The sequence below is a fragment of the Macaca fascicularis genome, chromosome 15 (genome assembly GCF_037993035.2).
Source record: "Macaca fascicularis isolate 582-1 chromosome 15, T2T-MFA8v1.1".
Classification (NCBI taxonomy): Eukaryota; Metazoa; Chordata; class Mammalia; order Primates; family Cercopithecidae; genus Macaca; species Macaca fascicularis.
In genome coordinates, this window is record NC_088389.1 from 57,540,297 (window position 1) to 57,556,134 (window position 15,838).

The 15,838-nt window shown below is 39.5% G+C and overlaps 1 protein-coding gene across 1 annotated transcript in view; it reads right to left on the reverse strand.

The window, feature by feature from the left end:
- TMEFF1 (transmembrane protein with EGF like and two follistatin like domains 1) overlaps positions 1-15,838 on the reverse strand; it is a 100,510-nt gene that overhangs the window by 3,512 nt on the left and 81,160 nt on the right. The window contains exons 8-9 of the mRNA XM_005581179.5: positions 13,902-14,025; positions 1,493-1,651 (exon numbers count right to left, since the gene is read on the reverse strand). Of these exons, the coding sequence (XP_005581236.3) occupies positions 1,493-1,651; positions 13,902-14,025 (283 nt within the window). The remainder of the gene's footprint in view (positions 1-1,492; positions 1,652-13,901; positions 14,026-15,838) is intronic.

The following is a 15,838-nucleotide window of genomic DNA, read 5'->3' on the forward strand; positions in this document are numbered from 1 at the left end:
ATGACACGGTCATACTGGGCAAAGATGTTTCCCAAGATGACTCAACATGGAACCTTTCAGTGGAAAGAAAAATGAATGGGAATCAAACTGAATCCAAATCCAGACAATTCCACTTACTAGTTGGATGACTACAGGCAAATTACTTAACCTCTGAGTCTATATTAAATGGCTATAGCCAGTCCTGCTGTTAAATGTTTTTTCCCTATCTTCTCTTTCTGTTATCATTATTTGTTACATGATTATGCCCCTACTTTGATCTACCGTCCAATTTTATATTCAGTAGTCTTTCCTAAGGGCAGATCATCTGTTCTGTGAAATAAAGCGCACTGACTTTAGTGCCTAGGTGCTATGAAAAATATCTGTTACTTGGAGAACTTTTTTTTTTTTTATCATTTCTAGATTCATCATTTCAGCTCCAGATGGCTGAGACTACTGAAGGTCTGGCTTCTATCCAGACCTTGGATAGAAGGGCCATAAATCCATTATGGCCTGCCAATATCTGTATTTGATATACTTCAACCTTCTGCCCAGAATAATGCAGGGATGTGGAGAGATGATGCTTATGAGACTTCTGAACTGAATCTTAAAGAAAGAGGTAAGCAAGAAGAAAAGACATTAGACTGGGAAGCACAAAGACAACATGAACTTGCTGGATTTACTCTGACTTTTCTCAGGTCCAGTTCAGTCTGACTTATGTATTTCCACTCAGTTTAGAAAAGACTCATTTTATGCCATTGCAATCCAAATAAGTCATTTAATTTATGACAAATGGTTTTATTTATAATAGAGAATTTTAAAGCTTATTACTTATTGCTGCAATCCAGAAAATGAAGTAATGTTAACACAGTGATATCACAATAAAATTATCTTCAGCCTCTGATTTCTTCCTTTCTTACTATATTAACTGTGAGTAAAGTACATTCTTAGGGCATAAAACACCCTGCAGTTGTGCAGGGCTTAAAAATTTTCTGCATGGCTCTTCTATGCACGTGCAGACCATTCTAGAAATTCTAAGCCAGTCATGGTGGTTGACGCCTACAGTCTCAGCTACTCTGGAGGATCACTTGAGCCCAGGAATTCGAGGCTGCAGTGAGCTCTAATTGCTACTGCACTCCAGCCTGGATGATAGAGTGATGCCCTGTCTCTTAAAAAAAAAAAAAAAGAAAGAAAGAAAGAAAAGAAAACAAAATTGCTACTAATATTATTTTCCCAAAATGCAGTGCTCAAAGACTGTATACAATCTCAGATTCCTAAATTCCTTTATCTCATTGACTATTCTCACTCCCTCTCTGCTTGTCACCCAGATATACTTGTAAGACTGGGAATTAGTCCTTGCCCATATTCTAAAGAAGAAGGATAGAGAGAGACCACTGAAAACCTCCGGGAACTGATCATAGGATTTTTCCTAATAGATTGGTGGCCTCAAAGCATCTATAAATAAACAGTTGCCTGCCTCTAATTTAAAGTTGGTATTTCTTACATCATTACCTACCTTGTTATGCACATTACAATTGCTACTATGATGGCGATCTGTACAGCTCCAATAATTGCTGCAATAAGAACATGAGTGAGCTTTTGCCTACTTGGCACTACATAGAGAATACTAAAGTCTGTCTTTTCACAGTGCTGTCCAGTGTAGCCAGATTCACATCTGAAAAAGGAAAAATATATATATTCCTATGAAAATTACAAATTTTGATACTCCCAAGCTTTTACATTAAAAAATACAAAATAGTAATAAAATGTAAACAGGAATAGGAAATCAAGCACTTTCCTACAATCTGGGGGAAAAATGTCATTTGTATATTTCCCTACTGTCTTTTTGATATGCCTACATGGTGCTACTTTCATCTAAGTTATATCACATTAACTTTAAAGTTGCTGAATATTGTTAATATACATCCATTTTGTTATTCTTGCTTTTGCTTTTGGTGTCAAATCTAAAAAAGTATTGCCTAATCTAAGGCCACAAAGATGTACTCCATTTTTTCATTTTTTAGATTAAATTTGCTTAAAAATTGACAAATAAAATTACATATATTTATCATGTACAACAGGGGTCCTCAGCCCCCAGGCCATGGACTGCTATTGGACCAATAGCAGTTAATGGCCTGTTAGGAACCGGGCCACACAACAGGAGGTAAGTGGTGGGCAAGTAAGCAAAGCTTCTCTGTATTTACAGCCACTCCCCTTCACTCACATTACCACCCAAGTTCTGCCTCCTCTCAGATCATCACTGGCATTAAGATTCTCATAGGAGCACAAACCCTATTGTGAACTGCGCACACAAGGTTGACTGCTCCTTATGAGAATCTAATGCCTGATGATCTGTCACTGTCTCCCATCACCCCCAGATGGGACTGTCTAATTGCAGGAAAAACAAGCTCAGAGCTCCCACCAATTCTACATTATGGTGAGTTGTATAATTATTTCATTATGTATTACCATGTAATAATAATAGAAACAAAGTACACAATAAATGTAATGCACTTGAATTATCCCCAAACCATCACCCCCACCCCTAACCCCCAGTCCATGGAAAAACTGTCTTCCATGAAACTAGTCCCTGGTGACAAAAGGGTGGGGACCGCTGATGTACAACATGATATTTGGAAACATACAGACATTGTGGGATGGCTAAATCAAGCTAATTAATATATGCGTTACCTTGTATAGTTATCATGTTTGTGGTGAGAACACCTAAAATCTACTTTCTTAGCATTTTTTTCAAAATAGATACATAAAATTTCAAAATAGAAATACTCCATCCAGTGACTATAACATAGCTAGGTTATCTATTCCCAATTCTAAGACATGTCAGTTATTTTCAATTTTTCACAATTATAAATTAGATGTGGTAAACATCTTGGTGAATATGCACCTTTCTATAGTTAGTGTTATCCCTTAGGGCTAGGTACCTGAAAATTAGACTATTGAAAAAATAGGTATAAACATTTACAGTTCTCTGAATATAGCATCAAATTATATGCAAGACACTTTTCAGTGTATAAAATATAAACATGTAAGATGCAGGGGTAAGATGAAAATAAGTTATTAATGACAGAAACAATGTCAAGCAGTCAAGGAGGTAAGCTGTAGGTGCTAATCTTAGAAATTATCTGAATTCCGGCCGGGCGCGGTGGCTCAAGCCTGTAATCCCAGCACTTTGGGAGGCCGAGACGGGCGGATCACAAGGTCAGGAGATCGAGACCATCCTGGCTAACACAGCGAAACCCCGTCTCTACTAAAAACACAAAAAATTAGCCGGGCGAGGTGGCGGCGCCTGTGGTCCCAGCTACTCGGGAGGCTGAGGCAGGAGAATGGCGTAAACCCGGGAGGCGGAGCTTGCAGTGAGCTGAGATCGGGCCACTGCACTCCAGCCTGGGCGACAGAGCGAGACTCCGTCTCAAAAAAAAAAAAAAAAAAAAAAAAGAAATTATCTGAATTCCAATTAAAAGTAGATAAAAAGGGAACTGCATCAGCTGATGATAATTTGACAGGGAGAAATATTTAAGACACTTAACAGACAATTTACATTTTTAAGCTGACAGCAGTGAAATGTATAAATTAGCCAGTCTTCAGTTAGAACTGATTAATAAAACATTTGAAGTACAAAAATAGTATTTATTAATGTCCCACAACTCATTAACAAAAGAATTTGAGGCAGCTTATCACAAAGCACACATTAAAACAACAAAAAAGAAATGTGAGAGGAGGGAAACAGGGAAATCCAGTGGTAGTACAAGTCTACCAATCCAGTCCCTGAGGTTCCTAGACACTTCCCAGTACATTTCACATTGGGCTCTATGCTTCCCAGCAAACAAACAAACAAACAAACAAAACACAAGCAGTGGGCAGGTATATAGATCATGGAAGAGAATTGAGAGCCTAAAAATAAACCCACACATCTATGGTCAACTGATTTTGACAAGGGTGCTAAGATAACTCAATGGGGAAAGAATCGTCTCTTCAACAAATGGTGCTAACTGGATAGCCACATGCGAAAAGATGAAGCTAGACCTCTTCCTCGTGTCACACACAAAAATTGCCTCAAAATGGATCACAGATCTAAATGTAAGAGCTAAAACTACAAAACTCTGAAGAAAAAACATAAGATACAGTTATTATGGAAAACCGTATGGGAGTTCCTCAAAAAATTAAAAATAAAACTACCATATGATCCAGCAATCTCATTACTGGGTATATAACTAAAGGAAATAAAATCAGTATGTTGAAGAAATATCTGCACTCCTATGTTTATTGCAGCATTATCACAATAGCTAAGATATGGATTCAATCTAGGTATCCATTAACAAATAAATGGATAAAATAATGAGGTATATATACAAAATGGAATACTATTCAGCCATAAAAAAGAAGGAAATCCTATCATTTGCATGGATGGACCTGCAGAGCATTATATTAAGTGAAATAAGCCAAGCACAGAAGACAAATACTGAGTGATCTCACTCATATGTGGAACCTAAAATAGTTGATCTCATAGAAGTAGAGTAGAATAGTGGTTACCAGGAACTGGGGTGGTAGGAGGTGGTTGAGGACATGTTGGTCAGGGGATACTAAATTTCAGTTAGATGGGAGGAATAAGTTCAAGAGATGTAGTGTACAACATGGTGACTATAGTTAACAATGTAGTGTATTCTTGGAAAATGCTGAGGATTCTAAGTGCTCTCACCACAAAAGTGGTAACGATGTGAGGTAATGTGTATGTTAATCAGCTTGATTAGACATTTCACAATGTATATATATTTCCAAACATGATGTACATTATATATATACATAATTTTGTCAATTTTTAAATACATTTAATTTTAAAAAGAGAATAAAACATAGGAGTAAATCTTTATCACCTTAGATTAGGCAACAATTTCTTAGATATGACACCAAAAAGCAAAAGCAACAACAACAACAACAACAAAAGATAAATAGCACTAAATCAAAATTAAAATCTTTTGTACTTAAGGACATTATCAAGAAAGTAAAAAGACAACCCACAAAATGGAAAAAAAATGTAAGTTCCATATATCTGATAAGGAACTTATATCTAGAACATATAAAGAACTAATACAACTCTATCATAGCCAAAAAATAAAAGAGCAAAGGATGTATACTGACATTTCTCCAGAGAAGATATACAAATAGCCAATAAGCACATGAAAAGATGCTCAACATCATTAGCCATCATGGAAATAAAAATCAAAGCCACCATATATACCAGTTTTTATAGTTACTAAGATGGCCTAAATCAAAAAGTCAGATAATTACAAGTGTTGACAAAGGTACTGTAGGGCATGTAAAATGGTGCAGCCACTTTGGAAAACGGTCTGGCAGTTCCTCAAAATGTTAAACACTGGGTTACCATTTGGCCCAGCAATTCTACCACTAAACTTTACCCAAGTGAAATTAAAACATGTTCACACAAAAACTTGCAAATGATCATTCAGAGCAGCATTTTTCATAATAACCATAAAGTGGAAATAACCTAAATTTTCAGATTGATGATGAATAGATTAAAAACATGTGGTTTTATCCATACAATAGAACAGTATTCGGCCACAAAAAGGAATGAAGTACTGATATATGTTATGACATGGATGAACCTGGAAAATGTTACACTAAGTGAAAACAGCTAGACACATGAGACCCCATACTATATGGTTCAATTTACATGAACTATCCAGAATAGGTAAGGCTATAGAGATAGAAAATAAATTAGTGGATGCCTAGGGCTAGGGAGCATGAGAAGATTTGGGAGTAAAAGCTAAAGGGTATGAGGTGTCCTCTTGAGGAGAAGAAAATGTACTAAAATTGATTGTGGTGATGGTTGCACGACTCTGTGCATATACTAAACACCAATGGAGAAGGAAGGAAGGAAGGCAGGGAGGGAGGGAGGGAGGGAAAAGTAGTAGGACAGTTGACACAAAATACAATCTCCATAAAATAAAAACAAATAAGTTGTTCAAAAGAAGCACAGTAATCAAACAAGTTGTTCAAAAGAAGTACGGTTGTTACTGTTATGAAACTTAAGGGAACTTAATCTCATTGGTCCTCATTTAAACAGGGCACCTTCTAACATAAAGAACAGTATCCTCAACAACACAGCTGCAGTAAATTCTATGATATAATGAAGTCTCATGGGATTTTTAAAATAATGTCCTTCATGATAAGCTAATGGACAATAGTCAAAGCTCAGTAAAATAAAAGCAGTTCCATAGGGAACTGTAACAATGTCCTAGATATGCAGCTCTCTAATGGTTTGGGTTAAGCCAAAGATTAAAATCTGAGTATCAAAAAGAATGAATATGCCATATATCATCGCTGCAGTTCTCCCTGGGTATTATTTTCTCCAACTGACTTTTGGTTATACTATCTGATATGGTTTGGCTGTGCCCAACCCAAATCCCATCTTGAATAGTAACTCCCACAACTTCCATTATCGTGGGAGGAACCCAGTGGGAGGTGACTGAATTATGGCGGCAGGTCTTTCCTACACTGTTCTTGTGATAGTAAATGAGTCTCATGAGATCTGACAGTTTTAAAAACAGGAGTTGCCCTGCACAGGCTCTCTGTTTGCCTGCTGCCATCCACGTAAGATGTGACTTGCTCCTCCTTGTCTTCCCCCATCACTGTGAGGCCTCCACAGCCACGTGGAACTGTAAGTCCAATTAAATCCCTTGTTTTGTAAATTGTCCAGTCTTGGGTATGTCTTTATCAGCAGTGTAAAAACAAACTAATACACTCTCCTAATACCTAGAGCACTAACTTCTAGGTTATTACTTCTTCTGTTACTGATTAAAGGCAGATCCAAGGATTCAGTCCTCCACTTTCTACTTTCATCCCAAACACCTTCCACAGGCAATCCTATTCACTCCCACTGTCTCATGTGTGAATTCATTCACACATTCATTTACAACAATTATTGAGCACCTGCTATGTGCCACCTACCGTGGTGAGCATTTGGGATGCATCAGTGAACAGAATCGATAAAGATCCCTGGCCTGCTTACCAGCTACCAGAAGAAGAGTGTCAATAAACAAAGGAAGTGAATTAAATGGTTATGTTAGAAGGTGATAGATACTATAGGAATGTGGGGTGTGGGGTGTTAAGGGAAACTGCAAACACCAGGTATGAGCCAGGAAAACTGTAGGAAGGGAGGGTTGCAGTTTTAAATAAGGCAGTCCGGGTAGGTTAACAAATTGACATATGCCAGGCATGGTGGCTCACGCCTGTAATCCCAGCACTTTGGGAGGCTGAGGCGGGCTGATCATGAGGTCAGGAGATCGAGACCATCCTGACTAACACAGTGAAACCCTGTCTCGACTAAAAATACAAAAAATTAGCCGGGCGTGCTGGCGGGCACCTGTAGTCCCAGCTACTCGGGAGGCTGAGGCAGGAGAACGGCGTGAACCCAGGAGGCAGAGCTTGCAGTGAGCCAAATTCCTGCCACTGCACTCCAGCCTGGGCGATAGAGCAAGACTCCATCTCAAAGAAAAAAAAAAAAAAAAAAAAGAAAAGTGACATATGAGTAAAGACTTGAAGGAGGTGAGGAGTCTGCCATGCAAACAACTGGAAGACAGCATACCAAGCAAAGGAAGAGCCAGTGCAAGTGCCCTAAGGTGGGAGCACCCACGCATGCATGGCATGCACAAGAACAGCAAGTGTGGCTGGAGAAAAGGGGGTGAGGGGGAGGAGAGCCAGACAGAGAGGTGAAGAAACAAAACTAAGTAGGGCCTTCTGCACTGAGTGAGATGAAGGAACCGCTGGAAGGGTTTTAGCAGAGGAATGATATGAACTGGCTTTTATTTTAAAAGGCTCACTCTGCACTTTGGGAGGCCAAGGCAGGTGGATCACCTGAGGTCAGGAGTTCGAGACCAGCCCGGGCAAAATGACGAAACGGTCTCTATTAAAAAATGCAAAAATCAGCCTGGCCAATGTGGTGAAACCCTGTCTCTACTAAAAATACAAAAAATAGCCGGGTGTGGTGGCACACGCCTGTAATCCCAGCTACTCAGGAGGCTGAGGCATGAGAATCGCTTGAACCCAGGAGGCAGAGGCTACAGTGACCTGAGATCACACCACTGCACTCCAGCCTGGGCAACAGAGTGAGATCCTGTCTCAAAAAAGGGAAAAAGAAAAAAGGCAGGGACACTCACTCTGTCTGCTGTTTTGATTATGGACTATAGAATACAATCACGGAGGCTATTGCAAAAACTCCAGGGAAATATTGGCCTGCACTAGGAATAGCACTGGCAATGGTGAGAAGTAATCAAATTTTGGAGATATTCTGAAACAGAATTCCCAGCTGATTGGATAAGAAAGAGAAGACAGAGATACATCAGAGGGTGTTTCGTCTGAGCAACTGAAAAGATGGAGTTGGAATCAACTGAGATGAAGAAGGTGGCAGGTAAAGCAGGTTTAGGGAGGGAGAACAGATCAGGAGATCGGCTTTAGTCCTGTTGAGATTGAGGTGTCAGACATCCATGTGGAAATGTAAAGGAGGCAGATGGATCTACGAGTTTCAAATTCGGCAGAGAAGTCTGGGATTTATGTAAATTAGGAGTTATTAGCATATGTCATGGAAAGCCCTGAGACTGGACAGAATCTCTAAGGGAAGAGGACTAGGATTAAACCCAAGTACACTACTACATTGAGAGGTCAGGGAGCAAAGAGGGAAGCAGCCAAGAAAACTGGAATGTCCAGCAAATCAGGAAAAAAACAACAGACAGTATAATTCTTGACACCAAGTGAAGAATGCGTATCACACATGAGGGGGTGATCAACTGTGTCAAATGCTACTGATCATTCAAAAGTAATTTGAGACTAAGTACTGACCACTGAATTTAGAAATGAGAACAGTCCCAGTGGAGTGTTAGGGACAAAAGCTTGTTGGGGTGAGTTCAAGAGAAATGGGAAGTGAGAAACTGGAGACAGACTTTAGGCAACTCTTTCGAGTTCTATGAAGGAAAGGAAACGAACAGGACAGTAACTGGTGGGAATGAGAATGAGCAGTTTTTTTCCAAGATGGAAAAAATAAAAGTTTATCAATATATATGAGATATACTGATATTAAGTTCTATGACACAGAGAAAAAGGGAGAGGATTGCTGGTATGTGATAGTGAAAGTGTGTGCAAGTTCTCATATTGCTTCCATTTTCTCAGTAAACTTGGAAAGAAGATCAACAGCCAAGAATGAGGATGAGAGAGGAGGTACAGCTAATCTGAGGAGAGAGGAGAAGATACAAAGAAATCCTATAGGAGAGGAGGAGAATGCATAAACTGCAGGTGTAGAATGACTGCCAGCACAGCATAAAGGGCCCACCTTGAGACCTATAGATATGTCAGTGAGACTAGTTAACCTGGTGGTGTGCTTTTCACCGATAGCCATGATCAGCTGCATGTATAGGTATGCAGTAGGTGGAGAGCTGGGAGGAACCAGGACTACAGTTTTGGCAAGTGAGTATGATGAAGCAACAGAGGAAAGAGGGATTCAAATGCAAAGGGAACTACAATGACTGGCCATGGAATTTACACTAACGAGGGAGGGGAAGAGAATATCCAGGGTGTGAGGGACACTGAAAAGTTGATAGGATCAATAAACGGGAGGGCTAGTGGGATAGAAGAATTGCTAGGTAGAAAGTAAAATGGAAATGGTAGAGAGGGAATGATTCTCAAATGTATGTCTTCAATCACATCTCTCTCATCAGTTCCAAAACTAAAATATATCCAGCAGCCCACCAGACATCTGTAAGCGGATATCCCACAGTTATCTTAGACCAAGCACGTCAAACTGAATATATCATTTCCCCTCAAACCTTCTCCCTCTTCCCAATGCATTTCCCACTCAATCTTGTGTTAGCCAGAAACCCAGGAGACTCTCCTGACTCTTCATCCCACTAACCTCCACCAACCCCCAGGTTCTCGTGCTCATATCCAACCTAACAGGTCGGTCACCAACATCTATGAGTTCAACCACCTAATGATTTCTCTGCAATCCATTTATTTTATCAGCCTCACAACAACTCCTTCATACTTAATTCAGGCCCTTACTTCTTACTAAGTCTCCTAAATTTTCTAATCTACTTTCCACAATGTCACCAGAGTGACTTTCAGATTTGATCTCAGCATTGCTACTTAAAATCCTCTAATGGTGTCTCACTGCCTTTAAAATAAAAGCCAAGCTCCTGGGATAGGCCAAATGTTCCTATAAGATCTGACTCTTTCTCCAACAATGTCCCCCACCCATCTTCAGGCTTCCATGTCTTTTCTGAAGTCCCAAATCGCCTCATGTATACCTGTGTATGACAGCATTTTTCATATTATAATTACTTGTCAGTCTCTTCCACCAGGTTGTATGGTTTTTAAAGGCAAGATCCCTGGATCTCTGTCATAGTTGAATTTGACACCCCAATATCAGGGAGAATTTGGCATTAATACATCAATCAATCAATCAATAAAAAAAAAAATCAGGCCAGGCGCGGTGGCTCACGCCTGTAATCTCAGCACTTTGGGAGGCTAAGGCAGGTGGATCACCCAAGGTCAGGAGTTCGAGACTAGCCTGGCCAACATGGCAAAACCCTGTCTCTACTAAAAATAGAAAAATTAGACAGGCATGGTGGCACACGCCTATAATCCCAGCTACTTGGGAGGCTGAGGCAGGAGAACTGCTTGAACCTGGGAGGGAGGTAGAGGTTGCAGTGAGCCGAGATTACACCACTGCACTCCAGCCTGGGCAACAGAGCAAGACTCCATCTCAAAACAAAAACAAAACAAAACAAAAAATCAATGGTACCATAATGCTAGAAGATTTTTAACCTAATAATAGGACTATAGCTAAAAGCTGTTTATCCTTACTTGTTTACTGCTATACACACACACTTACCTACTAGCAGAAGTACAAATATCATGGCCTGATTCCTATAGACACTGCACAGACTCAGACAAAAGGAAAAGATCAACTGCTTTTAAGGAGTTACAATTGTGCAGAAAAGAGATTCTTTGGCATTTAAGATACTCCTTTTTTTTTTTTTTTTTTTTTTTTTTTTTGAGACGGTGTCTCTCTCTGTCCCCCAGGCTGGAGTGCAGTGGTGCGATCTCAGCTCACTGCAAGCTTCACGCCATTCTCCTGCCTCAGCCTCCTGAGTAGCTGGGACTACAGGTGCCCACCACTGCGCCCGGCTAATTTTTTTGTATTTTTAGTAGCGATGGGGTTTCACCGTGGTCTCGATCTCCTGACCTTGTGATCCGCCCGCCTCGGCCTCCCAAAGTTACAGGCGTGAGCCACCGCGCCCGGCCGATACTCCTCTTAAAAATTTATCATCGCCGGGCGCGGTGGCTCAAGCCTGTAATCCCAGCACTTTGGGAGGCCGAGACGGGCAGATCACGAGGTCAGGAGATCGAGACCATCCTGGCTAACCCGGTGAAACCCCGTCTCTACTAAAAAATACAAAAAACTAGCCAGGCGAGGCGGCAGGCGCCTGTAGTCCCAGCTACTCGGGAGGCTGAGGCAGGAGAATGGCGTGAACCCGGGAGGCGGAGCTACAGTGAGCTGAGATCTGGCCACTGCACTCCAGCCTGGGCGACAGAGCAAGACTCCGTCTCAAAAAAAAAAAAATTTATCATCATCACATGTCATTCAAAAATATTTACTGAGTTCCTACTGGGCTAGGTCCTACACTAGGCACAGGGAAAATACTGGTTAACAAAACAAAGAGCCCCTAATGGGCTTACAGTCTAATAATATCAACTGCTATTCACTAAGTACATACTACATACCAGGTATTAGGCTAAGCACTTTACATATATTATCTCGCTTAATTTTAACAACATGAGATAGGTACTATTACTATTCTACTTTAAGAAAGATGAAAATGAGGCTTAGATATTTTATGTATAAACTTCCAAAGAACACACAGACAATAATTGGCCAAGTCAGTGTATCCAATTCCAAAGCCTTTAACCTGTACACCATTCAATCCTCTTACTTTCAGTTAGTAAAATACTAGAAAATGACCTGGTATCACATCATTACCAGAACATGATCCTCTCTCTCATCCTTCATTTAAGTATCTTGAAAGATGCACCATCCTAAGAGGACAAGATCCAAACCTCTATCAAGCTATCCATGCCACTGTAGGACAAACATGAAGAGCCCACTGTAAGATTTCGTTTTTAAACTGGCTTGGGCCAGGAGCAGTGGCTTACGTCTGTAATCCCAGCACTTTGGGAATCTGAGGCAGGCAGACTGAATGAGCTCAAGAGTTCAAGACGAGCCTGGGCAACACAGCAAAACCCTGTCTCTACTAAAAATTAGGCTGGGCACGGTGGCTCACGCCTGTAATCCCACTTTGGGAGGCCAAGGCGGGCGGATCATGAGGTCAAGAGATCGAGACCATCCTGACCAACATAGTGAAACCCTATCTCTACTAAAAATACAAAATTAGCTGGGCATGGTGGCACATGCCTGTAGTCCCAGCTACTCAGGAGGCTGAGGCAGGAGAATCACTTGAACCCAAGAGGCGGAGGTTGCAGTGAGCCGAGATTGCACCACTGCACTCCAGCCTGGCGACAGAGCAAGACCCCATCTCAAAAAAACAAAAAACAAAAAATTAGCCAAGCATGGTGGCACATGCCTATAGTTCCAGCTACTCAGGAGGCTGAGGCAGGAGAATTGCTTGAACCTGGGAGGCTGAGGTTGCAGTGAGTCAAGATCGCACCACTGCACTCCAGTCTGGGCAACAGAGCAAGACTCTGTCTCAAAAAAAAAAAAAAAAAAAAAAAAAAAACTGGCCTGTTATCATTCATACAGCTGGATTTTTTTAATGTTCACAAAAAAAAAAAGAGGAGGTTAGGGTTCTTCAAAGACAAGGAGAACTTTCAATCAGGAAAAAGCAAATGTCTTAACAAAGAACTATTCAACCATTAACAGTTTACAGTGTTTTGTTTTGTTTCTTGTTTTTTAAGCAGGAGAAAGGCCGGGGAAAAAAATCAGGAGCAGGGAGCTAAAGAAGTAGAAGGACCCAAGATACTGGATTTCCAATTGCTTCCTCTTATTTTTTGGAAAGATTCACCGGCTTCTAGGTGGACCAAACAAAGGAAAAGTATACTATTTCTCCATGTTTTGATGTTTTGACTAAGAAAGGAAAAAAAGGATCTGGTCAAACTCTAGGAGGCAAGGGTAAGCAAAATGACAGCAATGTCCCCTTGTCTATAGAAACATCACCTGGCTAACTAGACCAACATCAAGCAGATGATGAGCTCCTAGCAGCAACAGCAAAAAGGTGTATCCATAGACAGGCAAGAGCAGCAAAAAACACTAAGATCATTAGGTAGGGTATTGGAAAGTCTGAGACTTAATTTTTTCCCAGCTCTATTTCTAACTTGCTGTTGACCTTGAACAAGTTACATAACCTCTCTGGAATCAGGGAGTTGAGGATTTACGCCCTTTCCATTTTCATCTCTCAATTCACACCTGGTTCTTCGTCCCCATCCCCTTATTTTTAGAAATCTATTTTAGCACCTATTTTATTTGAGTTACATGTTCTCTGTTCTTAATACAGTCTTTAGTCCCTCAACCACCTTGTGACAGATTGCCTAAAAACCAAAATAGTGTTGGAATATGGCACATTTATTTTTTATATTAAAAATGCATAGTATTATATTTTAAATTTGCCCATAATCTCAAAGCCCTTTAAAAAATTGTTTTTTGTTTTCTGCATATTACTTGCCAGTTTTCCAAATGATGCTGCTGATTTATTTTTTTACTTGTCTACTGCAAATAAACACTACTTTTTGGTAATATTTAGCCTACATTTCATTCCCTTCTATAGAGCAACAACCACTGATGAAAAAAAATGCTCACCACTGATCTGGAAGCACTGACTTACCTACAAGAAGCCTTCTGAGTAGAATAGATGAATTCACATTTTCCATGGATGCAGTAACCATTGAGGTTTTCAGGGCAAGGCATGTGGTTTCCAATATAAACATCTTCTCTTTGATCATTAGCATCTTAAAAGAACATAAACCAGATCATTCAACAATGAAACGCAAGCTGAAAAATAAGGACTTTTCAAATGTTCTGAAACAGCAAATGAATCCACTTGCTGTCAACCACCTACTGGCAATTTGAAAAGAAAATTTATCAGATAAGGGGTTAGATCAGATCCAGGGTCTTTTCTAATTCCTATTATGCCATAAACACAGCGGTAAACTTCAGATTCAAAGCATTTAAAAATACTTGCAGAATGTGACCGCTAAGAGTTACTGTTGTTTAAAAACAATCTGGCAAAGAAAACTAAACACCTTTGCTAAAGAAAAAAATGCTAGCTCTAGAAGAAAGTTCACCTCTGTGACAGAGAGATGGTGTACACAGAAATGGCTTTTGGGGAATGAACTTAATCATCTATTTGAGGGCTATGAAATTGAGGCCAAAGAACACTGAATGACAGAGAGCAAGTTATGGGATTCTGGAATTTTAGGGTGAAAGGTTTATTTTCGGAATGAAAATTATCAAGCATATTCATTTTTTTCCAAGTGAAAATAGCTTTGCTGCTCTTTTCATATAGTTTTTCTTAGTATATGGTCATTATTTTAAAAATTCAAATAATATAGAGGTTAAAAAAGAAATTCAAAATAACCTGAGATCTCACTCTCCAAAAATAAAACACTATCAACATGTTGATGAACATCTGCTCAGACTTAAGTATAATGATTTGAACTGAACTGAAGTGAAGAAAAGGAAGAGAGTCAGGAAGGAGAGATGGAATGGGTCAGGAAAGATGAAAACATAGGAACTTGGTCTTCAAAATCAATCAGATTCATTCACTCATTCAGTCATTCTCCATATATACATCACATACTCACATATGCACACACACATACACAAATAAATTTGGGAATGAATTTTTATACTTTTTTTGGTATATGCACCAATACATTAATCCTAAGCTCGAAGGACCCAGAATTCCCCAATATTTACAGGCCTGTCCATGTGCAGGAAAATCCCCAGGCTTCCTGCCATTTCTATCTTACACAGTTCTAGCTAACAGATTCTGTGCACTATAGCCGTACCTTCAGCATACTACCCTCTTAAACCTGAGACTTCATAACTGTAAACTCAGAATAATAGGACCTATACTTCATGCAGTTTTGAGAGGATTAAAGGAGATAACAAATGCAAGTAAAATACCACCAAAACAACCAGCTATTTAAACAGTATATCATGTAACATCACAGGGCCTATCTCCCCAAAATACAAATAAAAGGTGCTAATAAAATTTTTTTAATGTTAATGGAAACAAATTAAAAAGGAATGAAATAGTGAGTTGTATGTATGTGTATGGGGAAGATTAAGAGGAAGATCAAGGGAGAAGTGAGAATAGAGGTGTCAAGTGTAAAAAAACCCTGAGAACCAAAAATACAGATTTTCTGAGGATAAAAATTTACATATAGACAGAAAAAAACCTTAATGATTATTGAGGTCAGTGATAGTGGAACTAAAGCAGAGAGAAACAAGACCAAAATGATATTATTTTTCCTCAAAGTATATATATTTACATTGTGCTAATTTAATTTATGCCTAGAAAGAGAACAGATCTAAAAGTCAGGGAATCTAACATACAAATTCTCAATTTAAAAAATGTCTTTACTGCTTTGTGACCTTGTTCAAATCACTTATTCTCTCTGAGGGAGCTGAATGAGACCAGCACTACCCAACACAGGTATAGTACAAGACACATATGTAATTTTATATTTTCTAGTAGCCCAGATTTTAAAAAGTAAATAGAAACAAGTAAATTAATTTTAATCATATAATGTAATC